At 29.6% G+C, this 27,779-nt stretch overlaps 1 protein-coding gene across 2 annotated transcripts; it reads right to left on the minus strand.

Moving 5' to 3' along the window:
* CanA1 (Calcineurin A1) lies at positions 1 to 27,284 on the minus strand. 2 transcript variants are annotated; one of them, XM_065509051.1, is made up of 13 exons: positions 26,900 to 27,284; positions 15,385 to 15,713; positions 15,199 to 15,310; positions 12,670 to 12,815; positions 12,413 to 12,552; positions 12,193 to 12,270; positions 12,021 to 12,114; positions 5,907 to 6,032; positions 5,581 to 5,662; positions 4,984 to 5,049; positions 964 to 1,051; positions 649 to 746; positions 1 to 434 (listed from the first exon to the last, which is right to left on the minus strand). In XM_065509051.1, the coding sequence occupies exons 1-13, from the start codon at positions 27,063 to 27,065 to the stop codon at positions 196 to 198; spliced, it is 1,764 nt and encodes a 587-aa protein (XP_065365123.1). In that variant the 5' UTR covers positions 27,066 to 27,284; the 3' UTR covers positions 1 to 195. The 2 variants fall into 2 exon arrangements, with proteins under 2 accessions (XP_065365123.1, XP_065365131.1); XM_065509059.1 differs by lacking the exon at positions 4,984 to 5,049.
* Positions 27,285 to 27,779: the final 495 nt, after the last annotated feature.

Raw genomic sequence — 27,779 nt, forward strand, 5'->3', positions numbered from 1 at the left:
TTTTTTTTTTTAAATTTTTATTTGTGGTTTTAATTTATTTGCTTTATTTAACAATTGGTTCATGAGCGCTAATTAAATAAAAAAAATATTAAATTTTCTAAAAAAGTCATTGGTTGTTTAACTAAAAAATTAAGAAACGAAAAAATCAAATTATAGAATAATAAATTTAATTAGAATAAAAAATGAAAACTAAAACTATGAATATTTGCTCGTGCTAGAACGTCTGGGAGAAGCAATAGGAGTGCTACCGTTCTTCTTGGATGAGGTCAAACTACTGCTATCATTGGTTGTATTATTATTAGGGGTCGTCGAGTTGTTATTGTTGTTGCCCAATAGCAGAGGACGTCTGGGAGGCATACGTTCATTGACGGCATCAAGTCCCTTGGCTTCAGCAAATGAAGTAATTTGTGGGGTGGCGCCAAGACCCTGTAAAGCTAAAATAATGATTTCATGTTAAAAATAACTAATCACGAGATTACATGAAAAAAGCACGTGTTAAACTGAACCTACATACATATAAATAATATTTTTATAAACAATTGCATGTTGATTTTAATTAACAGTTTATTAGCTAAATTATTACTGTCTATGTTAATGTGTTAATAGTTTTATAATAGTGCAAAATTTATATTATTTACAAATACATACCACTGATTAGCGAATCTTTGCCTCCGGACAAAGCACCCACTGGTAATGAACCAGTTGGAGTAAGACCCTTTAATTGTAAAACAGATTCCGATTCTTCTCTGTAAGATAAAATTGAATTAAGTAAGTATGAAATTAAACTTTATTTGCCTATTTTTATTTAACTGTTTGAAAAAACAATTTCAAATTAATGGGAAACAATTGTTATTACATCTTCTTGTTAATATGTCTATTTTAGACTTAAGATGTTTTAACCTATTGCCACAAATTTGTTGTTAGTATTCTTTTTTTTTTGCTGTTGTTGTGTGTTAAATTTACCTTAATACTGAGAATACCCGAGACATTTTACCAATAGCTCTTATTTTGTTTCTGATTACTTCTTTACGTAAAGCCGATACAGTAGAAGCTAAAATAGAGAATTAAAAGAGAAAAATTCAAAAATGAATGAATAATACAATAATTGTTAACATTTCAATTTAAAAAAAAAAAGTTTTCTAAAAAGCTGTGTGCATGAGTAATATTTAATACGTAAGTGTACACTTTATGCTGTTAATATTTACATTTAGTTAAAAGCTTATTTAAAAAAGCTTCTTCACATACATTTCTACATTTTGTTAATTTGGCTTTGGTTGTGTTTTTTGCTAAAAGCTTTTTAATATACCTAAATAAGTGTTAATGTATTCACTGTATATTTAAATAAATTATAATATTTCTAACATTTGTTTAATTACTTGCTCATAGTGTTTTCTATATGTACTTTGCTACGCATTCCAAATGAAAATACTTCAGGTCGCATTCAAAACTTGTTTCTATATTTGTGAGTACAAAAACTAAATTATTTATCGGCGACGCCAACTTTTGATTGGAGTAAGCTTTAAATTTAGAAATATTTCGGCTATATTACGGACATAGAGGATTTATATGAAATATCGTGTCGTCTATTCGAGATATTGGCGACCAAAGTTCATAAATTTGTTTGCATATATCGTCGCAGCACATACAAAACCAGCGAAAATAGTGTAGATCGTTTTATGATTCCATATGTTTATGGGTCTACGACCAATATATCGATGTGTTATTACCAGGGCAACCAAAAATATGTTATATATCTTATTTTTTTCTGTGCGTCGCATAAACATATGAGTTAGTTATTTATCCGTTTCAGACAATTATAAGAATTTTGGCATCGATTTGTTAGTGCATATTTTTGCATATTTTGCTCTTTACTGCATATTTTTGCATATTTAACTCATAACTGCTTATTTTTGTTGCATATTTTCTTTATTGCCATTATTTTGTTTTCTAAATATAATTTTATTGCTTGTATAGTAAATTTTCATTTCTATATTTTACAATTTTGTTAAGGTCCAATGATAATTTGCCTAAGCTACTTAAAGAAAAAAATAGAGAACCCATAATCGACTTATCTTCATTAAATTTTCATTGACTTAAGGGATCTTAGTTTCCATATATTTGAATTAAATTAAAAATATTCAACTCTTTTTACTGAATACAATTCAATACAAATATTTATTTTTATTTTATTTGATGTTGTTTGATCTTACAAAACACTTGTAAGAGTAAACACGTCAAACAAATTTGTGCTATAAAAAGTGGTTACGCTTTTTTAGTAAATATTTGCCATGTGTGACCGTGCCTTTATTGACCCACCCTGAGTGAACATTTTTTTTCCGAAAAAAATAATGCTTAATGAGCACACGAAATTCCCTTTTTCCTAAACGACACAGCTGGTTCAAATTTTGATAGGAGTCAACTGATAGATGCTTTTTCAGTTAAGATTCGGTAAATTCAAAAAGTCGCGGACTTATTGAGATAACAGTCATAATATGAGATTTTACTGATATTTGGGATTATACTAATTTTAAAGCGACTTTTATTTAAGACAAATTTGACTATTATGCGAAAAGAAAATAAACGATATAATTATTTTTCCATCAAAATCTTATATTACACATAGGTATTTTTGCTAACTCCTAACAAAACAGAGATACATATTCTAAAACGATTTATAAATCGTTTTAGAATATTATCCGTGAAATTTTACTATAAGTCCCTGAATACACCAAAACGGAAAATTCAACCAGAAAGTCAGAAATAAGACACAACAAAAGAGAGCTTATGGTTAATTTCGCATTTATTAAGAGTTTTAAATTAAAGTACCCCAAAAATTTAGCATGAAACCCATGCCATGAGGATTTAGAAGGTTAACATATTCTACAAAAATGTTGTTAATACCTAAAATGTAAGGATGACATGGTTTCTTAGGCCGATTAACAATAAGAATGTGCCTGAGTTGGGAAACTTTAACCCCCCCTCAAATGAAATTCAGATGTAATGTTGTTCTCAAATTATAATATCCATAAGCCGAGAACAACTTAATATGGTAAATTCTTTGGCATAAAAATAATTTTCATATAAGCTTTAATAAAATTAACTTTGCACTTTGATAGACTTCAAGTTTTGTATTTATGCAAAGAACGTGTATTCCAAATGTACCAGTGATGTTCGAAAATCCATTTTTCAGCTGGATTTTTTTTTTTCATTTATAATAATAATCATACGTTCACTGTACAAAATCTTAGTAAAATAGCAATGTGGCGTATGATTAATGAAATTCTTGAAATCAAGTGAATTAATTAGTGAAATTTTGAAAATATCCCATAAATCTGTCATACACTCTGCTACAAAATAACAATTTTTGTCAGAACTTGAAAAGCGACCTAATGGAGGTTGTATGCCTAGGTGAGGACATACTAAGACCGCTTTCAAAGATTTTGAAACACCCTCAAAATTTTGAGTTATTTTGAAAAAACTGTTAGAGGTACTAAAGTACTACGACGTACCCTAACGTAGTACTTTAGTACCTCTAACTCACACATTTTTAGACCGATTTCAAAATTTTAAACCATTATGGATAGGTAAAGAATTAAGATTTCATAAAATGTGTGCATAAAATCTATATTTTTAAGTTTTTATAAATAGTTTCGCTTTCTTTTTTTTAGTTAATTTAATTTTTTTCTATGAAAACCTATTTTTTTTGCACAGTAGTTTAAAGAAAAATTTATGTAGACAAAAACGAGATATTAGTTGTTAAAATTGGTTTATATTTGCAGAAATTATTAAACTTTTTCGGAAAAAGTTAAATAAAATATTCCTTGTAAATTAAAAATTGTAAAAATATTTTGTTTTGTATAGCTTTTTGTTTTTATTTTATTCATATGGGCTGGGGGAGAAAATACTACAAAAGGTGTTAACGAAAAGTTGAATAACTTTTACAATTTTCATCCGATTTAAATAATTAAAACCATTTGTTAAGAACTAAATTTCCTTTATATATTGGTATTAATTTTTATAAGCTTCCATATCAAAATAAACAATGAAAAGCAACTAAATTAAAAAAGTTGATAAATTTTGTTTTTCTTTCAGATAGTCTTAACAAAAACAATACTTATGACTTACAAATGTATCAAAAATGCACGTCATTTAAAAGCGTAATCAGTTTTCTTTCCAAGCCCGTTAAAAAATTTAAAGTCAAGCAAAACTGACCGATTTACAGATCGATAATTTGACGAACATCACTGAAAACGGGTTTTTCAGAATAATTTCTGAATTTGAGGGTGTTTCTGAAATTTTTTGACATAATTTGTAATGTACTCCACAAGCCCTCTTTTACAAGTTTTTTTTCCATCGTAGCAACGTGATATTATTAATTAATTTAACATTTTAAAAAAAGATAAGAAAAGCTAATCCTTTTGGCTTCCAAATAATGTATACATTTGTATATAAAAGCTAAAAAAATGTAACGATTTACATCCATTAACACGAAGTCTATATAACCTATGTATTTTACAATTCGTGCTAATTATTTTTGATGCATCGATATTGCTCACTTTGAATACAAAATATTTCTGATCAACAAAAAATATTTGGGATTCATGACATCCCTGATTTCACCCTAGATATTTCCCTCTTGATAGCTGGATTGTATCAATATGTTTGTGGGTCTACGTCCAATATTTCGATGTATTGCAAACGGTATAACAAAATCGATATAGTCCTCATCTTTTTGGTGGGGCTGATTCAGTCCGGTCCTATCACCTAAACTTTGTTCCACTTCTAGTAGATATAGTGCAGCGTTATTGTACCAAAACATTTTGGAAAGTAAACAACTTTTTTTAATTTTAATAACACCTTAAATTTAAGATTTACACATAGAAGCAATTATTTACAAGCGCAGCAGCAACTACAATATTTATCTCATTGCTTAGCTGAATTTACAAGGCCTTTGATTTAATTAGATTTGTAGATTATTCTTACCTTTTGTCGATTGGGCATTATTAGCATTCGAATTCATGGGTACAAGAACAATTTTCTTACGGAGTTCTGAGTTGAGAGAAGATACATATAAATAAATACACAAATACATCACATGCAACAATACAGAGAAAGATTAACATAAATCAATCGATAAATTACAAGAAAAATACATTTATACTCATCGACACATTAATAAATAAAATAAATCATTGGAAAGATAAATAAATTTAGTCTTAATCTTTTTGGTTTGTATAGTTGGGTAAATTGGCTTGTTTTACAACATTAAAATACAATAATAAAAACAACAACAAAATCTACATAAATATTTTCACTATATTGAAATGTTTATAGTTTGAATTTAAATTTTTTTTTTGGAAATTTTAGAAATTGACATTAATAAAGACACGAATTATAAATACAATTTTGTTTAGTTTTGTTTCGTTTTAATTGCAAAATTATGTACATACATAATTAAATAAAATGTTTGTTTATTTTCTTATTTGTCTTTGATCTAAATAATTTTGTTGTATTTCCTAAATGTTTATATAAATAATAATAAAATTGTGTATTATTAATTTGTTTAATTATGCTACTAACCTTCTTCCAGCTCATCGTCGGGACCACCCTCTAATTCTTCATCCGAACAGATATTAAGAATATTAACAAGCACATCTGTAACCTAAAGAGAAATTAATTACAAATAGTAATTGATAAAGCTAAATTTTGTGTATTTTTAAAAATAAAAAACAAAATTTTCTAACTGTAATAAAAATGTAAAATGTTTTTTTTTTTAATTTATAAAAAATAAATTATTACCCGTTCACAGAAAAATCATTAATCATTAAATGGCAAACTGGCAAAATTTTTTATTAGACTGAAATTTAATAATTTCTATTCTAATTGTTGGAAATCTTTGAACTTACCTTCTCACCCACAAATGGTAATGACCACGTAAATACATCCATAAAATTTGGCAACCAATATGGATGGGGTGAACAATTAAATTGTCGTATATTCATAACATTATTCTCATATTTAAGTACAGCTGCCTTTTGTCAAATGACAATAATTTATTTATTTAATTTTGTTCGTGTTGTCCGGAGGTGAAATATGCAGATAAAAAAAGAAACAAATATAAATATAAAAATAATTAATGATTTTTTATAATAAATATTTAAGAATAAGGTATGCGTTAGAAATAGAATGCAGCAAAGAACCAGTATATTTACAAATAAAAATGTAAAATTTATATTCTATGTCAAGGCTGGTTGCTTTTAGCCCCGTCTATACTTGACAAATATTTATCATAACAATTAATGACGTTTGTTGTCAAGACAAAGTTGTCTGAGCAATAGCACTAATAATTTTGTCATAATGAAGCAATAATACTAATAAATGGAGCCTATACCTGATAATTTTTAATCTAAACAACCATTTTGACGTTTATCATGATAAAAATTTATCAGGTATAGACAGGGGGTTACATTTTTTTTTAATATTTAAATATTTGATTGGAAAATTTACCATTTATAATGATAAAATTCATATACAAAATCTTCTCGACTTTCTCATACTTTTTTGTTAATATATCTGATGTTTTAAATCACTGTTCATAAACTGAGCTATAAAAAGTAAGACAGTGTAATAGTCGGTCAAGCATTATACGCTACACCGACTGTCATAAAATAGAATGATTTCTGGGCGGAAGTGGAACTTATATGGAATCTACTTCTGTATATATGAAACATATTCGTGTTGAATTTTATTTGGATATCAATAATTTTAAAAGAGCCAGCCAGATGTACAGACAGACATCGTTAAGTCAACTCGATTCATAAAGTGATTTTGAGTCGTTAGTAGGGCGTTAGTAGGGAAGTTTACAATAAAGACAGAAGGACAAAGTCAACCTGTCGTCAAGGACACTGATCTATCAGAGCACTACCTTAGCTCCATGGATATTTGGCTTTGGTGTCGAATCGGCTGATCTATGAGTGATTTTTTCATATTAAAATCAATATTTGGTGGGAAATATGATTATTGCCCTTTTTTGTCTACGACCTCTTATTAAGGAACATATAAAACTCGATATTTGGTGGTAAATAGGAGTGATCACAGATTATTGCCCTTTTTCGTCTAGGACCTCTTATTAAGGATCTATTAGTGATTTCAGATTCTTCATATAAAAATCGATATTTGGTGGTAAATAATAGTGATCACAGGCTATTGCCCTTTTTCGTCTAGGACCTCTTATTAAGGATCTATGAGTGATTTTAGATTTTTCATATAAAAATCTATATTTGGTGGTAAATAAGAGTGATCACAGATTATTGCCCTTTTTCGTCTAGGACCTCTTATTAAGGATCTATGAGTGATTTTAGATTTTTCATTTCGTCCAGGACCTCTTATTAAGGATCAATGAGTGATTTTAGATTTTTGATATAAATGTCGATATTTGGTGAGAAATAAGAGTGATCAGAGATTATTGCCCTTTTTCGTCTAGGACCTCTTATTGAGGATCTATGAGTGATTTTAGATTTTTCATATATAAATTGATATTTGGTATATAAAAATCTATATTTGGTGGTAAATAAGAGTGATCACAGATTATTGCCTTTTTTCGTCTAGGACCTCTTATTAAGGATCTATGAGTGATTTTAGATTTTTGATACAAAAGTCGATATTTGGTGAGAAATAAGAGTGATCACAGATTATTGCCCTTTTTCGTCTAGGACCTCTTATTAAGGATCTATGAGTGATTTTAGATTTTTCATATAAATATCGATATTTTGTGAGAAATATGAGTGATCACAGTGAATTGGTATATAAAAATCGACATTTTGTGATTATTGCCCTTTTTCGTCTAGGACCTCTTATTAAGGATCTATGAGTGATTTTAGATTTTTCATATAAAAATCGATATTTGGTGGTAAATAAGAGTGATTACAGATTATTGCCCTTTTTCGTCTAGGACATCTTATTAAGGATTTAGATTAGATTTAGATTTTTCATATAAAATTCGATATTTGGTATATAAAAATCGACATTTTGTGAGTGATCACAGATTATTGCCCTTTTTCGTCTAGGACCTCTTATTAAGGATCTATGAGTGATTTTAGATTTTTCATATAAAATCGATATTTTGTGAAAAATATGAGTGATCACAGATTATTGCCCTTTTTCGTCTAGGACCTCTTATTAAGGATCTATGAGTGATTTTAGATTTTTCATATAAAATCGATATTTGGTGGTAAATAAGCGTGATCACAGATTATTGCCCTTTTTCGTCTAGGACCTCTTATTAAGGATCTATGAGTGATTTCAGATTCTTCATATAAAAATCGATATTTGGTGGTAAATAATAGTGATCACAGGCTATTGCCCTTTTTCGTCTAGGACCTCTTATTAAGGATTTATGAGTGATTTTAGATTTTTCATATAAAAATCGATATTTGGTATATAAAAAATCGACATTTTGTGAAAAATATGAGTGATCACAGATTATTGCCCTTTTTCGTCTAGGACCTCTTATTAAGGATCTATGAGTGATTTTAGATTTTTCATATAAAAATCGATATTTGGTGGTAAATAAGAGTGATCACAGATTATTGCCCTTTTTCGTCTAGGACCTCTTATTAAGGATCTATGAGTCATTTTAGATTTTTCATATAAAAATCGATATTTGGTGGTAAATAAGAGTGATCACAGATTATTGCCCTTTTTCGTCTAGGACCTCTTATTAAGGATTTATGAATGATTTTAGATTTTTCATATAAAAATCGATATTTGGTATATAAAAATCGATATTTTGTGAAAAATATGAGTGATCACAGATTATTGCCCTTTTTCGTCTAGGACCTCTTATTAAGGATCTATGAGTGATTTTAGATTTTTCATATAAAAATCAATTTTTTGTGAAAAATATGAGTGATCACAGGTTATTGCCCTTTTTCGTCTAGGACCTCTTATTAAGGATCTATGAGTGATTTTAGATTTTTCATATAAAAATCAATATTTTGTGAAAAATATGAGTGATCACAGATTATTGCTCTTTTTCGTCTAGGACCTCTTATTAAGGATCTATGAGTGATTTTAGAATGTTCATATAAAAATCGATATTTGGTGGTAAATAAGAGTGATCACAGGTTATTGCCCTTTTTCGTCAAGGACCTCTTATTAGGGATCTATGAGTGATTTTAGATATAAAAGTCGATATTTGGTGGTAAATAAGAGTGATCACAGATTATTGCCCTTTTTCGTCTAGGACCTTATGAGTGATTTTAGATTTTTCATATAAAAATCGATATTTGGTGGTAAATTAGAGTGATCAAAGATTATTGCCCTTTTTCATTTTGGATCTATTATTAAGGATCTATGAGTGATTTTAGATTTTTCACATAAAAATCGATATTTGGTGAGAAATATGAGTGATCACAGATTACTGCCCTTTTTCGTCTAGGACCTTTTATTAAGGATCTATGAGTGATTTTAGATTTTTGATATAAAAGGCGATATTTGGTGAGAAATAAGAGTGATCACAGATTATTGCCCTTTTTCGTCTAGGACCTCTTATTAAGGATCTATGAGTGATTTTAGATTTTTCATATAAAAATCGATATTTGGTGGTAAATAAGAGTGATCACAGATTATTGCCCTTTTTCGTCTAGGACCTCTTATTAAGGATCTATGAGTGATTTTAGATTTTTCATATAAAAATCGATATTTGGTGGCAAATAAGAGTGATCAGAGATTATTGCCCTTTTTCGTCTAGGACCTCTTATTAAGGATCTATGAGTGATTTTAGATTTTTCATATAAAAATCGATATTTGGTGGTAAATAAGAGTGATCACAGATTTTTGCCCTTTTTCGTCTAGGACCTCTAATTAAGAATCTATGAGTGATTTTAGATTTTTCATATAAAAATCGATATTTGTAGTAAATGAGTGATCACAGATTTTTGCCCATTTCGGACCTCTTATTAAGGATCTATGAGTGTTTTTATATTTTTGATATAAAAATTGATATTTGGTGGGAAATAAGAGTGATCACAGATTATTGGTCTTTTTCGTCTAGGACCTCTTATTAAGGATCTATGAGTGATTATAGATTTTTCATATAAAAATCGATATTTGGTGGTAAATAAGAGTGATCACAGATTATTGCCCTGTTTCGTCTAGGACCTCTTATTAAGGATCTATGAGTGATTTTAGATTTTTGATATATAAGTCGATATTTGGTGAGAAATAAGAGTGATCACAGATTATTGCCCTTTTTCGTCTAGGATCTCTTATTAAGGATCTATGAGGGATATATGAGTGATTTTAGATTTTTCATATAAAAATCGATATTTGGTGGTAAATAAGAGTGATCACAGATTATTGCCCTTTTTCGTCTAGGACCTCTTATTAAGGATCTATGAGTGATTTTATTTTTTTGATATAAAAATTGATATATTGTGAGAAATATGAGTGATCACAGATTATTGCCCTTATTCGTCTAGGACCTCTTATTAAGGATCTATGAGTGATTTTAGATTTTTGATATAAAAGTCGATATTTGGCGAGAAATAAGAGTGATCACAGATTATTGCCCTTTTTCGTCTAGGACCTCTTATTTTCATATAAAAATCTTTATTTGGTGGTAAATAAGAGTGGTCACAGATTATTGCCCTTTTTCGTCTAGGACCTCTTATTAAGGATCTATGAATGATTTTAGATTTTTCATATAAAAATCGATATTTGGTGGTAAATAAGAGTGATCACAGATTATTGCCCTTTTTCGTCTAGGACCTCTTATTAAGGATCTATGAGTGATTTTAGATTTTTCATATAAAAGTCGATATTTGGTGGTAAATTAGAGTGATCACAGATTATTGCCATTTTTCGTCTAGGACCTCTAATTAAGGATCTATGAGTGATTTTAGATTTTTCATATAAAAATCGATATTTGGTGGTAAATAAGAGTGATCACAGATTATTGCCCTTTTTCGTCTAGGACCTCTTATTAAGGATCTATGAGTGATTTTAGATTTTTCATATAAAAATCGATATTTGGTGGTAAATTAGAGTGATCACAGATTATTGCCATTTTTCGTCTAGGACCTCTAATTAAGGATCTATGAGTGATTTTAGATTTTTCATATAAAAATCGATATTTGGTGGTAAATAAGAGTGATCACAGATTTTTGCCCTTTTTCGTCTAGGACCTCGTATTCGTCTAGGACCTCTTATTAAGGATCTATGAGTGATTTTAGATTTTTCATATAAAAATCGATATTTGGTGGTAAATAAGAGTGATCACAGATTATTGCCCTTTTTCGTCTAGGACCTCTTATTAAGGTTCTATGAGTGATTTTAGATTTTTCATATAAAAGTCGATATTTGGTGGTAAATTAGAGTGATCACAGATTATTGCCATTTTTCGTCTAGGACCTCTAATTAAGGATCTATGAGTGATTTTAGATTTTTCATATAAAAATCGATATTTGGTGGTAAATAAGAGTGATCACAGATTATTGCCCTTTTTCGTCTAGGACCTCATATTCGTCTAGGACCTCTTATTAAGGATCTATGAGTGGTAAATAAGGATCTATGAGTGATTTAAGATTTTTCATATAAAAATCTATATTTGGTGGTAAATCTCTTACGCTTTGGTTTACCGTAATCGATGCATTATTCATCACAAGTAATGATTTGGTGCAATAATTATTTTCTTTTATAACGTTCATCTTGTATTCTAACACACATTCCATTTTCTTAAATCCTATGTCCTCTTTTACTATTCGTTTATATATGCGTTTGCAATCGGAACAGTAGTTTAGAAGATTCAGATATATTATCTCTTTTGATTGACCCCACTGAGTGAGACCTTGATGGGTTGACATCAGGCTGATATTATCGCTCTGATGTTAATAGTTTTGAGGAAGAGTTATAAGGTAAAGAAATCACTTGTAATTAGTTTATAATATAATTGTCTTATCCTATCATTTTGTTATTGAAAAATATTAGACTTTGTCAAAGCAGTTTTCTTGATTAAGTACCTTATTATTATAAACATCCAAATAGTTGGGAGCCGAAAATATCGTAATTAAAGAAGGAAAACCAGTAACCTGATTTTTACGATACATGCGATACCTGCAATAATAAAATGTTAAAATTAAATTCAATATTCTAAAAATAAACCATGAATGTATTATTAAAAAGGCCACCTACCCCGCATCTTGAGCTTCATGAGCTCTAACAATAGACAAAAGATTGTTCTTTTGTAGAAATTCACAGCAGGCGGAATAACTGAAATTCACAAAAAAAAACAACAATTTCGCTTAAATAAATATAAATAAAAGCACATACAATATATTTTCTAAATTTAAATTAGTCAAATGCTAATTTGACTGAAACTGAAATACTACATATACATACATGTACTACATACCTGAAAAAATACGAACAACCACGCACTGAATTGTGTGAGAAATAATCATTATTTTTTTCACTGCCAAAATCTTCCAAAGGATCAGACCACAGCAAATCGCACATTGGACCAAAGGCAGGCGGTTCACGGAATCTATTAAGCTGTTGATTAATTGTTTTAGTTTAGTTTGAATGTTTGTTTGTATGTAAGTGACTTGATAATGTTTACTAAATAAATAATAAAGGTAATAATTTATATAAATAAATAGATATAAACACCTTTTTGATATCGTCGAGTGTGAAAATTTCCGGTGATAAACCACCGTGTATACAGAGAAATTGTTGATTTAATAGCGCAGCCAATGGCAGACAATCGAATGCCTCCATAGTGGCATCATAGACTCGATCGGAATATTTTATTTGACCTAAAACGAAATGTTAAAATAATAAACAAATAATTAATTCATTTTAAAGTAAATATACAAATGAATTTTACACTTTATATGCATATTTCTATTTAAATATTTATGTATGTATAAATAATTTTTGAAAAATTTAGCATTTTTTGTTTAAATTGGTGAATTTGTTTTAAAATTGTAAATAAAATTTGTAATTAAATACAATAGTTTAGTGATTTTATACTCTGAGAATGACCTAGTAATAGACTATATGCATTTTCAAGGTCAATTTTCTTTGTTTGGCTAATGGTTCGTGATTTAAAGACGGAAGTGCATTTAAAAATTGCAGTTAAAAAATGGTTATACATTTTTCATAATAACTTCTTATGCCAATTTGGGATATATTATTAGAATTTTTAAAATCGATTGCATTCTCAGTTCGCAATGATTGAGAGGAAACTTAGAGCATGTAATTTAAAGACAAAAATGCGAAGATGATTTTGTTAGATTATCACCCACTCCTCTCTTTATATTTAGCTATACCTTTTATATCGATGCATTCTTTCGACTAAAGTTGTTTATCTTTGCTGTATTTTAATAAAAGTTTTAAAGAATTCTATGTCTCAGATCGAGATAAATATGTTCTGAATATTTCAATTTGTATATTTAAAATCAAATAATATTAACTCCTTCAATTAGATCAAGATATGTCTGAATTAAAAATTCGGAATTTACAATAGATGGCATATTCTATGAACACTTATATGTCATTTTGAAGCGTACATATCTGTCATTTATTCTCACAACGTTTTTTATTGCTGCGAAAATGTCGAATTTTGTGCCAACAAAGCGTCATACGCGAGAAGTTTTGCTTTACTTCTTTAATTTGAAAAAAGTGCCGCTGAAGCACACCGATTGATCACCTAAGCTTAATGAGAATGTGTTGCATTGGTTTTAACGTGCGAAAGATGGTTTGTTCGGTTCAGAAGTGGTGATTTTGGCACGAAAGACAACGGTCAGCCAAAAAGGTTTAAAGACCAAGATTCTTGTCATAGCTTGCAAAATCATTGGGAGCTACTCCAGCAACGATTTCATAACGTTTGCAAGCACCAGAATTCACCCAAAAGCAGGGAAATTGGGTACCATACGAATTGAAGCCGAGAGAACTTCATGCTTTTTTTTTTGCACCGAATCATTACTTGAGATGAAAAATGTATCCATAACGATAACCCGTAGCGTCAGAGAACGTATGGGAAGCACGTCCATTCAGTCGTATCGACACCAAATCATAATATTCATGGCGCTATGATAATGCTCTGTAGTTGGTGGGAGTAAAAAGGTTCTATCTACTATAAGCTGCTGAATTCGATTTGTTTGAAGCGAGCATTGACCGAATATGCGCCAAACTGAAACCGTAATATTCCATCATGACAACTTTCGGCCGCATGTTGCAATACCTGTTCAAAAGTATTTAGAATGAAGTGTTTGGGAAGTTTTTCCTCACCCGCCTAATAGCGTAGACCTTGCCCCGCCCGACTACAATTTGGCTCTCTCTTGCATACGCTTCAATTTAGGGCAGAGTAACCGAAATTGGATGAATTCGTTCTTGGCCTCAAAAGATGGCTCGGAATATATAAATTTATCCATTATTAGGTCGTAGCTAATAATGGATAAATTTATATTGTACAAATGTTTCAAAATAAAAACTACAAATTTGAAAAAACCCTGTATTTTTAAGTCATTCACTCAATATTTCAAAGTCGAATGAATGCTTTTTAGGTTTACATAGATTTTTTAACATGAATTATAAGGACGAATTGAAAAATGTCGATCAAAAAAAAAAAAAAAATTTTTCAACGTTTACTCTTTTGTATGCGTTACTACTACTTGGTATTTATGTTTCCATGGCTATACAAAATTTAGAAATTTAGGGGAAAGGGAACTAACACAAAACTCATCTCGTGACAGTTCCAAAGTGGTAGGGAACGTTTCTAGTTCTACCATTTTACATGAAGGTGGCCTGTCACTTTAATATTGCGATGTCATAGGAGTGGGTTAATTGACTTCTTTTTGATACTTTGTAACAGGTCATTGAACTAACCTAAATTCACTTATTCCATTTCAGTTTATGCAATATTTTGTGTATAACATTATTTTCTACAGGCAGTTTTGAGTATAACACTGTTTTTTATAGGCAGTTTTGAGTATAAGCTCAAACAAATAAATTACACTTACGAGTGCTGTTTTTGTTTTCACATAATTTTTTTTTACTAATACATTCTCACCGCTTAGGTTTTTGACAACTGAGTTAGGTCTTTGACATGAGAGTTTCCGATCTATGTGTTTTTATCTCAGAATATAATCGTAAATAAATGTTGAGAAAATTAATAAATATAAAATTCAAACTTACACTCCTGTTTAAATGTGAAATATTCCGTTAAGTGGCGACATTCATGATTGCCACGCAGTAAATGTAGTGTGTCAGGAAAGCAGATTTTTAAAGACCACAGATATAAAACACACTAAAACGAACAAAATATATAAGCATTTAATCATGATCAAATATAAAAATCTCTTATATCAAAATAAAACTTACCTCAATACTAAAGTAACCACGATCCACATAGTCACCCAAAAACAGATAATTTGTTGTCTCTGGTGGACCACCAACTTCAAATAATTTAACTAAATCGAAAAATTGGCCATGTATATCACCGCATACCGTTATGGGAGCCTCAACATCGATCATATTCTTTTCACTGCGTAAAATAGCAGCACCCTCATTGATTATTCGTAGAGCGGGCTCTTCTTCGATGCGACCTTCTTTGAGGAAATGTTGTCGTAAAACTTCATAGTTGGGTTTTTTAGTTTTTGGATCGTATACTTCGTCCATGGTCAGTTTGTGGGATGGTGGTAGGGGAACCTCTAGAATAAATAAATTATTAAGTTACTTTTATTTACATATCTGAATATATATACAAAGATATTTATAGCAAAATAATAGAGAATATAAGGTATGTGTTTATGGATTTGTAAAGTAATTAATATTTTTTTTGCACTAAATTAAACAAAATGTTGTAATTAAAATGTTTCAGTTATATATGGTTAGAGTAATAAATTTAGATAAATAAACGTATTTGTATTTATATTTAGAAATTGTTTTCTTTTACAGTCACATGACCACAAATACGTAGAAATATTTCATTCATAATAATATACATTCATAATTCATTCATAGTACTACATCACCATAGATGGGAGAGAGGGTATATTTCGTTTGTGCTGATGTTTGTAATGCCCAAAGATATTACACCTACACCCACCGATCGACGAAGATTAAAGGATGTCCGTCCGTCTGGCTGGCTGTCCATGTAAATTTTGGGCGTAAAGTACAGTTCACAATTTTAAATATATTAATATCAAATTTGGCACATAAATTTGTCTATTATTTCACCTAAGCCCCATACAAATATCCTCCCGAAATAGGATTTTTTTTGTCCTAAAATCATAAACTACACAAATTCCTCTACTAATAAGTTTCCATAATTGACCATAGCTCCCATATAAGTCCCACTTTCTAAAATCAATGTTGGTATCCACATACAATTCAACATAAATATGTTTCATAAGGAAATAAAGCACACGACCTATTCTCATGGCGATTGGTCATTAATTGGCCATACCTCCCATATAAGGCCCACTTTCGAAAATCACTTTAAAAAGAATAATATTGTTAAAAATTTTGGTATCCACATAAAATTCAACTTAAATAACTTTCATATAGACACAAATCCCACTACATAATTTGTAGATGATCGGTCCATAATTGGTAATTGGTTCCCATACTTTCGGAAATCATTTTAACGGGCATAAATCACATAAAAATGTTGGAATCCAAATAAAATTTAGCAAAAATAAGTTTCATATAAAAGGAATTCATAACTCCCATATAGGGCACACTGCTGAAAATTTGTCGCGTATATATTGTATATTCTGGGTCCTCATAATATTCTAAGATAATTTTACTATTTCTGTTCGTCCGTCTGCCTGTCTGTTGAAAACACGATAGGGCCCAAACGAAAGGAGATAGCTGGCGAATACTATCTGTTGATAAGGTTCATTTGTTTCATATGTTTCAAATTTGCAATTACCAGTTTTATATGAAAAGGACTATGAGTTCATTAGAAATATACGCATTTATTTAAATCTTTAATTTTGAAACCGTGTTTGCCAATATATGAGCCAGATCTTAACAAAATCTGAAGACCCTTGGTCAACAATTAATATTGCAATATTAATGGTATCATTTCAAAATAATCATGTACGAAGTGAAAGTGATTTTTATTAGAAAACCTATAATATTTCAATGTATTAATGTTTGATATATATACACAGAGTCATACAAGTAGATTTTTATGTATCTTTAAGTATTTCCTTGATTGTGTATAATACACAAGTTTCTTTTACCCCACTTTCTTTATGTTGTTTCAATTAATCAGCAGTACCATTTAACAAAAACAAAAAAATAAACAAATAAGAAAGTATTGTCGGTCAAGCCCGACCATATAATACCCTACACTGAGTAAATGAGCAGAAACATTTTTCTCTTAAAATCTCAATAATTTATTTTCCTGAGTGATTTTCGGAAGTGGGCCTTATATGGGAGCTATGAGCAATTATGAACCGATCGCCATGAGATTAGGCCGTGTGATTTATTTCTATATGAAATTTATTTTGTTAAATGTGTGTAGATAGGTAATTTCAAACTGAAATTACTTTTTGATGGTCCATGGGAAGTATACCCATGTATTCCAAGGAATCTAGAATCGTTTAAAAAAAATCAAAGCGATCCCACCAATAGTTTAGTTTCTATTGAGATTTAAATGTGTTTAAATCTGAAAAGGTGAAAAGGTCCCTGGGGACCTTTTTCATTTTTAAACTGAAATTACTCCTTGATGGTCCATGGGAAGTATACCTGCCTCCCACATGTATTCCAAGGAAATTTTATCTAGAATAGTTTAAAAAAATCAAAACGATCCGACCAATAGTTTAGTTTCTATTGAGATGACGAGAACGTGTGAAAAGTTCCGCTTGTACTGAAATTTCAACAATAGTTTTTTAGGCTTTATTCATATAAAACTAATAAAACATTAATAATGTTATAGGGTGAATGCACCAGTAGTCGGCAGTTTAACTTTTTTTCAGTTTTTAAAGTGATACCATTATGAGTGCGAACATGGTATTGGGATGTAAATGGGTTATTGTTGTTTAGTAATTTGTATAGTTTTAGACTCAATTAATTCTTTTCAAGCTGTTTTTATTAAATTTGAGCAATTTACGTTTTTTTGAAAAAACACGATTTGTACCCGAAGTCGGCACCCTTGATCCTAATGTCGGCAATTTGTGACCCAATTGTCGGCATAGCATTTTTTATTAAGAAAAGAATAAAATCTTAAAAGAATTCAAGTTATTTTTTATTTAAAATATCAGCCATTTAAATAAATACTAATAAAAAACATAAATTAGTGCATTTGAGGTGAAACCACTGTGGGCAAATATCATATCCTACGTTTTTAGACCATCATCCTCAGGATCTGTGTCCAAATCCTCTTCACATGTGCCCCTAACTCGTTTTATCTTCCTTTTTTAATTTGTTTTGGTTTATTTTATTTTTCTATTATGGTCACTGTAATTATGTATATGTTTGCGGTAACCATTTATGTTTATTTTATGTTTAAGTTACCATTCACATCATTGTAGCAATCATATATACATATGATTGTAGTAAATATTTATGTGTTTGTGGCAACCATGTTTATGACAACATATTGTGTTGTTCTAGGATTATGGTTATCATATCCTGAGATCAACATATTATGATAAATCATTATCATGAAAATGATTGCCATAAATATATATTTATTTACAATCATGTTAATAGTAACGTAAACATATTATGGTTACCGCAATCATATACAATATCCCAGTGACCATAATATTATTAAAAAACTTTGAAAAAATTTGAAATGTACAACTACAACTTGTTGGGATTGGACTTGAACAGTTAAAAGGCTGAAACCAAGTATTTGAATAATTATTTGATAAAGTTGGAGATGAGTAGTGAACAGGTTTCAACGTTTCATTGTGATTTTCTGCAGCTAAAGTTGGCGATACTACCATATTTTCAACTTTTCCTTGTTAATTATGAACGTGCCTGCCTCTATGGTAAGATTACTCACAATTTCAATAGTTTGATAATTTATTTTTAAGTTATTGTTCTCTTCGATAATGTCATCGGAATCAATTCTACGCTCATATTAGGAGCTAGTCGGTTGACTATTTCAAAAGCTAGATCCAAATCCGTTTCTTTTCTCATTTTCAGGCCGATCACCTACTAATAACTCCAACTGATTTAGTAAAGAGCCTGTTTATTAAGGTACCTTACATGATTATTTTAGAGAGAACAGTTTAAAAACCCCTTTATACCATTTCTTTCCGGGTAGATCATATACAAATGGTGTGGTTTGCTGCTCTTCCTTCACGATTGATTGAACCGTGTTAAGTTAATCCTCACTTTCTTTGGAATTAGATAACACTGTTTGCGGCCCCATTCTCATAGGACCTTCGGAACCGTATAATTTGTCCTATATTTTTGAACGCGGAACTCCATATTGTTTACTGGCACCTAATACAGAAATCGGGCCTTCTCTCGCATAGAAAATATTTTAAGGCTTTTTCAGGATATTGGTGCATGGGTTTTTTTTCTGGAGTGTCCATATTTGGAATTCTAAGATGTTAGAATTAATAATACCTACTGAATCTCTAAATATTACTCTGTTTAACGATCTCCAGTCAAATAAAAAGCTGCTGCCGAGTTCAGGATGCTTGGTCTCCTATACTCGGCAGTTCTTAAAATGCTCAATTAAAACTGTGCCGACTATTGGGTAAACTCATTTCAAACTCATTTTCTCCAAATCTATTGTCAAGAGAGATGAGTAATAAACAAATTTGTAGAATTTGAGCTTAATACAAAAAATTAGCAATTTTCCTGAAGTCGGCATCACTATGCCGACTATTGAAAATCATAGAAATTTTTGTTCCTAATGACGGCATCAATTAAAATAACCAAAAAAAATATATTTTGTGAAAACTTTCATATTGTAGGTAATATTTAAACAAAGTTTTATCTGTTAACACCACTCTGGTAAAAATATTACTTAAATTGATATGGTTACTAACATGTTTTAGTTGGTCTTGCCACTAAAAAATTTCTTAAAAAACAGGCACTTCCGCACCAGTTGAAAGATGGTCACTTAATGAGGACAAAAATAGATGAAAATACTCATCTCACCCAAATTTAAACATTACATAAAAATAAATGAGTGTATGTTTAATTAAAGTTAAATCTTACTTTTGTATAAAATTATCGTTATTCTTATTTATTAAGCTTTTAAGTCAAAAATGCCGACTACTGGGTCATGCCGACTATAGGAGCGTTTACCCTATATAAAAGAAAATTTTTTTCTAACATTCATTATACATGTATAAGTCAAAACAAAAAAAAAATTTAAAAATGCCCTAAAGTAGTTGTACTTCGTATAAGGGCAACGGATGACTCAACCGTCGGAGGGTTAAACATTTATGAACGATGAAGTCCTATTTCGAGAGGACACTATATGGGGGCTAGGTGAAATACTGGACCGAGTTCAACTAGTTGGCATTATCATTGAGCCGAAAAAATGCATGTGCCAAATTTGATCGAAATATCTTCAAAATTGCGAATTGTACTTTGCGCACAAGGTTTACATGGGCAGCCAGCCAGACGGACGGACGGACAACGTTTAATCGACTTAGAAAGTGATTCTGAATCGATCGGTATACAAACGTCAGTAAAAGTCCACTATGGTGGTGTAGGGTATAATAATACTTAAGTTTATAATTAATTTATTTTTAAATAGTATGTATTTGTATTTACTTAAGTTTAAAATTAGAATCGTATTTGTCTGCCAGCTAAACGAGAGCATTAAAATAAAGTGGATTATAAAATGTAGGTTGAAAATGTGTCTGGAAAATACTTATTAATTTACGAAAATATTTCATTGGTGCCAGATGATCTGTCAAACATGTGATGACTTATATTTTGAAATATGTATGTATGCTTGTATGTCAAGTGCCATATTTGGCAATAGTGAGAAAATAAACATAAACAAATAATCACGTGTTTGGCTATTTATATATTTAGGTGTGAAAAGAAAATTCTATATTTTGGTTTTCCATTGAGATTTTATAATTTGAATTTATTATAATTATATACATATATCAATGGTCACGTGCTGACACCACATAACAATTTTTTTCCAATTTGTGATAATGATGCCAAACAATTAAGATGACATCATTATTTCGCATTGGGAAAAATGTTTTAGTTATGAAGTTTTCGATAACTTAGTATGTTTTTTATATGCCATGTCAGCCTTTTACCAGCTTCGAACCGAACATTTTGCCCATATTGGGAATTTTTTTATATTTCTTGGAGATTCTGGGATTTTTTTTTCCATATAATATTTAAATTTTTATTAATTTTTTATTAATGTGTTGTTTTTCTATAGCGAACGAGTAATTTGAGTGGAAATTTAACATGTGTTTTGTTATTGTAACAAAACCAAAATACATGTAAAACGTCCACTCAAAACGCTTTAGAAAAACAGCACATAAGAATAACATTTTCTACGTGTGAAGACAATTTCATAGCGATATGTTAAATAAGAAACATCATATTACAGTGAAAACTCCTGTAGGCAGAAACCGACGGTTGGAGCATTCCGTCCGGTCAGGGCAGATAACCACCTAAATTTTACAATAGAAAATATTTAAATGTACAGTAATGTTCTATCGTAACTACTGATAGAGAAAATATTATATTTTTCATCTCTTACTACAATCATATATATGATTTTGAGTGGTACTTTAAACATTAGAGTGTCCCAAAAATTTTGTTTTTTTTTGGAATTTCGGAACGCATACCCTCTAATTTGTTTATATATATAAAACTATAGTTAAATATGAAATTTTGTCTTTCTATCATGATTGCAACTCGTGCCGACTTGCGATTTAGTTTTGTGGTGCATTTACAAGGGGAAAAAATAAAATTTTTTCAGTTTTTGTAAAAATTTTGCCATTAAATTATTACTTTTGCAATTTAATTTAAAAGAATCGATATGTGTACGTAATTGTCGTTCTAATAAGACATAAAATTGGATAAAAAATTTTAAAGTTATTAAAAAATCGCCAGGCCATTAACGTGTCTCAGGCCACTAGAACAAGAAACGTATGAACAAAATTAACATATTTTGAGAAATATTAAAATAAGAGCTTATTTTTACTTAAAATATATACATATTTACTTGTATATGAGTTTTTGTCTTCGTAGGATACCGTTAATCTATTCCCAGGTATGACCAAAAAAAATATTTTTTTTAACGGCAGTTTCAAAACTCCAATTTAAAATTTTTAAAAATTTTGTTAAACAAATTTCAGAATTTTTTGATCATCACTTGGGGATTTATTGTCAACATAATAGGGAATAAATTATGTCAATACCTCCTATAGTTTTTCCGTACCTGCGATTTAAATTTAGCAATTTTCGAGAAAAACTATTTTTTTGGCCATATTTTGGTGAATGAGCCGAATTTTTTTACTGTTATAATTTTTAAGTAAAAGCTATTCAGAATATTATAGTCCATGTAATTTTAAATATAGTCTGAAAGTTTTACTAAAATCGGAAAACGTCAACCCTTAAATCGAGAAGGTCAAAAGTCAAATTTTTCAATATTTGGAATTTCTCATGGAAAAATAGCGAAATGTTATATATTTTTGGTCCGATTTTGATGAAACTCATAATAACAGCACAAAAATTAAAATTAACCCTTAATAGCACTTGGGGTTACCGCAATCATTTATATAATTACAGTGACCATAATATTGTTAAAAAACTTTTAAAAATATTGAAAGGGTTATGGTAAACATGTTTTTTATTTGTGTGTACATTTCAAAAAATTTTAAGAATGACACGCATTTCACCCAGTCACATGGACAATTTCAAGGCTGGAGCGATTTGGCTGATTTTTTTTTTTTATTCGATTCGAAATTTTCAGGAAATTACGGCTAAAACCGGTTTTTTTAAGTCCAGTCAACTGTAATAGCCCCTTAAGTATGCAGTACAAATTTAGATATTTTATTTGCAAATAAATAAGAACAGGCAGGGTTGGCTACCGGGTGAAACCGGGGCGGTCAACTAGTGAGATATAAAAGATTAAAAAATTGTTTATAAGTTTTTGTTTTCACAGGTATAATATATACATATTTTGTTAAACAAATTTCCTTACCCAATTTCCTTACTGTTATACATTTTAAGTAAAACCTATTCATAATATTATAGTACAGATAATTTTAAATACACTCTGAAAGTTTTACACAATCGAAAAACGTTAACCCTTAAAGGTCAAAGGTAACATTTTTTCATATTTGGAATTTCTAAAGAAAAGATAGCAAAATGTTGAATATTTTTGAGCCGATTTTAATGAAACTTAAGAAAAATATGACATTACATGGACTTTATTAATCCATGACAACCTGAAAGAAAAAGTCGAGTTTTTAAGGGCATACATATGGGAGATTTCATGTAAAGTGAACCAACTTTTGAATTTAATTTTGGAAACAAATTAAATTTTTTTTTTCGAAAGATTGAAGAAATAGCTATCTAAACTATTTGGAACACATTTCGCTAAGGTAGTAAGTTACATGGATGAGAAAAAACACATGTTTGGCCAAAATGTCAAATTGTGACCCCCTCTAACTCAAAGAGTTCTTGATCGATTTTGTTGATCCCAATCGGGAGACATCGATTTCAAAAGTTGGTTCACTTGACATGAAATCCCTCATATGTAAAATTCAATTTCATGTTAAATTAAATGTCGTATTTAAAAAAAAAATCTATAAAAAAGCTTAATACCAAAAAATAGTGTTGATCATAATTTGGTCATAATCACGTAATTTAACAACATTTATATTTTAGTATTAAAGTATTTTTGACTTTTGGTTAATATTTAATTAGGGAAAACTTAGCATTGGGCAGAGAATTTAAAAAATGCATGGAATACTTTTTTTAAAAATATGACAAAAAAATGCTTTTTAATAAGTTTTTGCAAAGATACAAATTTTTAAAATTGAAATCACATTTTTATTTATGAATACTTTTTAATGGAAAATAGAAAAATAGAAACAAATTTTAAAAATTGTTATCAGGAATTCCGCAATTCCCAAACAAAAAACAATTATCATATGATACCCTACACCAATATAATTATGGACCAATCGCAATAAAATAAGGTGGCATGACTTCTGCATATATAACCTATTTGTGTTGAATTTTATTTGAATACCAACATTTTTAAGAAATCTACACTCATTAAAATGATTTTCTGAAGTGCTGAGTTTTGTGCTGAGTTTTATTAGGATACCAATACTTTTAAGAGATTTATGCTAGTTAAAGTGATTTTCGGAAGTGGACCCAAATATGGTAGCTATGACTAATTGTGGACCGATCATCACAAATGGTGAGGCGAGTTTGACTTATATAAAACTCATTTTTGCAGAATTTGGTTTGGATATCTATATAACTAAGGTATTTATGAGGGTACCGTGAAATATCTCCCAAGTTGGGAGTTATATCACTTTCATTTGCAAAAGCAGAACCCATAAATATCAAAAACTGGCTTCACTCAGAAAAGTTTTTTGCATTGCCGGACTTTGGTCGGGCGCAAAGATTTTCTCCTCTGGGATGTATAAAAAACTGGCTTCGCTCAGAAAAGTTTTTGGCATTGCCGGCCTTCGGCCGTGCGCAAAGGTTTTCTCCTCAGAAAAGTTTTTGGCATTGCCGGCCATTGGCCGTGCGCAAAGGTTTTCTCCTCTGGGGTGTATCAAAAACCGGCTTCGCTCAGAAAAGATTCTTTTTACATCGTCGGCCTTTGTCAGGTTGCGACGATTTCTTAATATGGTGCGAAATGAAAATCGGCTTTCGGAAATATTATAAAACCTTTCTGCAATGAAATAAATCTTTTCTGAGCGAAGCCATATTTTGATACACCCCGAAGGAGAAAACCTTAGCAATGCAAAACTAATTTTTTGAGTGAAGCCAGTTTTTGACACATCCCAGAGGAGTAAAACTTTGCGCTTCGATATAGGCCCGCAATGCAAAAAATGTTTGGTAAGCGAAGAATAATTTCACTTTTGTAGTTCCTTTTTTTAGATTACATAAATAAATTGCTTCGGGTTGGGAATTATTTAATTTCTATTGGGAGTTATTTCGCTTTTTTGGGACTAATATTTTTAAAATTATGAAATCGCCGATTATTGGGAGTAATTTCATTTTACCCTTTGGTAGTTATTTCATTTTTCAAGTTTGGGAATTATTTCATTGGAAGTTATTTCATTGGGTGTTATTTCATTTGGGAGCTATTTCACGGTACCATTTATGAGAGCTTAACTATTTTCAGATAGGGCAATCGTATGCGGGCTAGGAGAAATAATGGAATAGGCTTCGTCCTTGAGGCATTAAAGAAGCTTGTACCAAATTTTATCGAATTATCTTTGAAATTGCGACCTGTAGTTTGATTACAAGGTTTACATGGACGGACAGACGGACGGATGTACGAACGGACGTTTGTACCAAAAGGTGTATATATCCTGGATTCTCATATATGTGCTAACTATAATTTCAAATTAATATATTACTTGAGAAATACTTATCTTCTCAATCAAATGGCCGATATGGCGTCATTTCATACGAAAAAAAAATTAAATGAATTTTCTAATTGATTAAAATTTTTTGTTTTGATATTATTAGGATATATAATTAAAAATTTATTGAAAATTAACAAATTTACAATGGTAAAATGCAATATGGCGATGTTAGAGTGCATTCAACAAATACATGCATACGTATTTGTGTAGCTCTACCTTAGTTCACGTTTTCGACAGTTTACTGTATATTTCTATATATAAATGTGGTGTTGTATTTTATGTTATTTCATGAACATTAAAGCGTACCACCATACAAAAAAAATTCGCTAGTAAGTATTTTTGCAAGGTAGTTACCAAAAAACATACTTTTTACATACTTTGACTTATTACTTCCAATAGCTTAGAGAGCAGGAAAAGGCAAGAAAAAAAATTTCACTCAATCACATCAATTTTGTGTAACAAATTAAAAATAAAAAAACAACCCTTACATATCACTTTCCAACAATTTACTATTTAGAAATTTACTTTCAGATTTTGATTTTACGTATTATAGTTACCTTCAGCTGTAGAATCCATTTCGTTTGCTTGATTACAAGAACTTTGACACCTGTTTAACGGAAACTCTTTCTAGTCGATCTTTCCTACGGTAGTGTGCCATTCGTGTGAAGGCCTCATTCAAACTAAAATTATGAATGGCATTTGAGACAAGGGACCTTACTATCATAATTTTTTATCTCCTAGAGCATTTCTTTAACCAACCCAATGACAAAAAACCCCCAACTAAAAACTTGTTTATTCGACTTTTGGCCGGACAAAGGTGCCTTTGGCAGCACTGTGAGATGTTACCGAAATTCAGCATAACCGAACATACATAGTTTTCATATTGAAAATGTGATATTGTTTTTAAAAATTTGTAAAAAGTAATTAAAAGAAACCACTTGTTATTTTGATTAATGTCTATTAAGTGCATAGTAAATATGTTTACGGCAAAAATACTTATACAGATTATTAAGTATTTATGTGCTAATCGACCACAAGCATTGAAACCAAAATGATTTTTGAAAAGAAAAACAAACAGATTTTGACAATGATTTAGAACAAAACATAAATTATAATAAACTCGGTCATTTGTTTGCATTTGAAATGAAAAATTGTTGGATGCATTGTATGAAACGATACTAAGTATGTAGATAGATAGACAGATAGATTTGTTAAAACAGACAAGTGTGAGTAGTATGAATAGGTATGTATGTATTTATCTGTATGAATAAGTAGTATAAATAGTTAGAATATAATAGAATTTTGTTTACCGGCAACAATACGATCCTTGGTATTTGTGTATTTACACTTTTGTTTATTTCCGGACATGGTCGGCGACGAGGAAGACGATGAATTTGTTTCGGTGGAACCAGATGAGGGCGATGTCGGTGTTGATGTAGAGGGAGATCTTTTAATTGAATTTCGCGACGAAGACATTTTTAAAAATATCTTTTAAATATTTTTAAATATTAAAAATATTGTTTTGTTTTTGTTTTCTTTTTTTGTATGTTGTGATATTTTTCTCTTTATATTTTTTAATTTGGTTTTTATATTTTTGTTGTTTGCTGTTTGTTTTAAAAGATACACAAAGATTTATTTTGTGAAATATTTTTTTCGATTTTATAGAAGAATTTCTTTTTCTTGTTTTAATATATACTTTTCCAATTGTTTTTTTTTACAATATTTTGATGTTTTTTGCTAAAAGTATGACAATGAAAAAGATATATCTTTTTATGAAATATGTAGACTTATTTTTCATATTTTATTATTTTTAATAACATAATTTATGGGCTTTTGTTGAAGTGTGTATGTTTTATTTAATTTGTTTTTATTTATTTTATATTTTCATTAAATTTTTGTTCTATTCTAGAAACAAACTTGTTATCATTTTTATAAATATTTGTTACTTATATACATATATTTAAAAATATTATTTTTGTTTTTTATATACAATATTAAATTTTTATATATTTGTTCAATTATCTACTAAAGTTTTAGTGTAAACTATTTAAATATCTTTAAATCAGATTGTAAATAATCATTGTTGTTGTTGATTTTCTGTACTCAATTATACAAATATTATTTTTAACAATAAAATTTTACCACATTTTCTTGGAATTAATAATTGTATTTATGTCGATTAATTTAATT

Source organism: Calliphora vicina, chromosome 1 (genome assembly GCF_958450345.1).
Source record: "Calliphora vicina chromosome 1, idCalVici1.1, whole genome shotgun sequence".
Lineage (NCBI taxonomy): Eukaryota > Metazoa > Arthropoda > Insecta > Diptera > Calliphoridae > Calliphora > Calliphora vicina.

What these genes read in the sequence shown, in the direction of transcription:
- CanA1 (XM_065509051.1), bottom strand. Translation starts at nt 27,065, where the DNA reads ATGTCTTCGTCGCGAAATTCAATTAAAAGATCTCCCTCTACATCAACA. An exon ending in GGTTGTTCGTATTTTTTCAG is followed by an intron (nt 12,271 to 12,412) that starts GTATGTAGTACA and finishes TGTGAATTTCAG; the next exon opens with TTATTCCGCCTGCTGTGAAT. An exon ending in CGGGTATTCTCAGTATTAAG is followed by an intron (nt 747 to 963) that starts GTAAATTTAACA and finishes TTTATCTTACAG; the next exon opens with AGAAGAATCGGAATCTGTTT.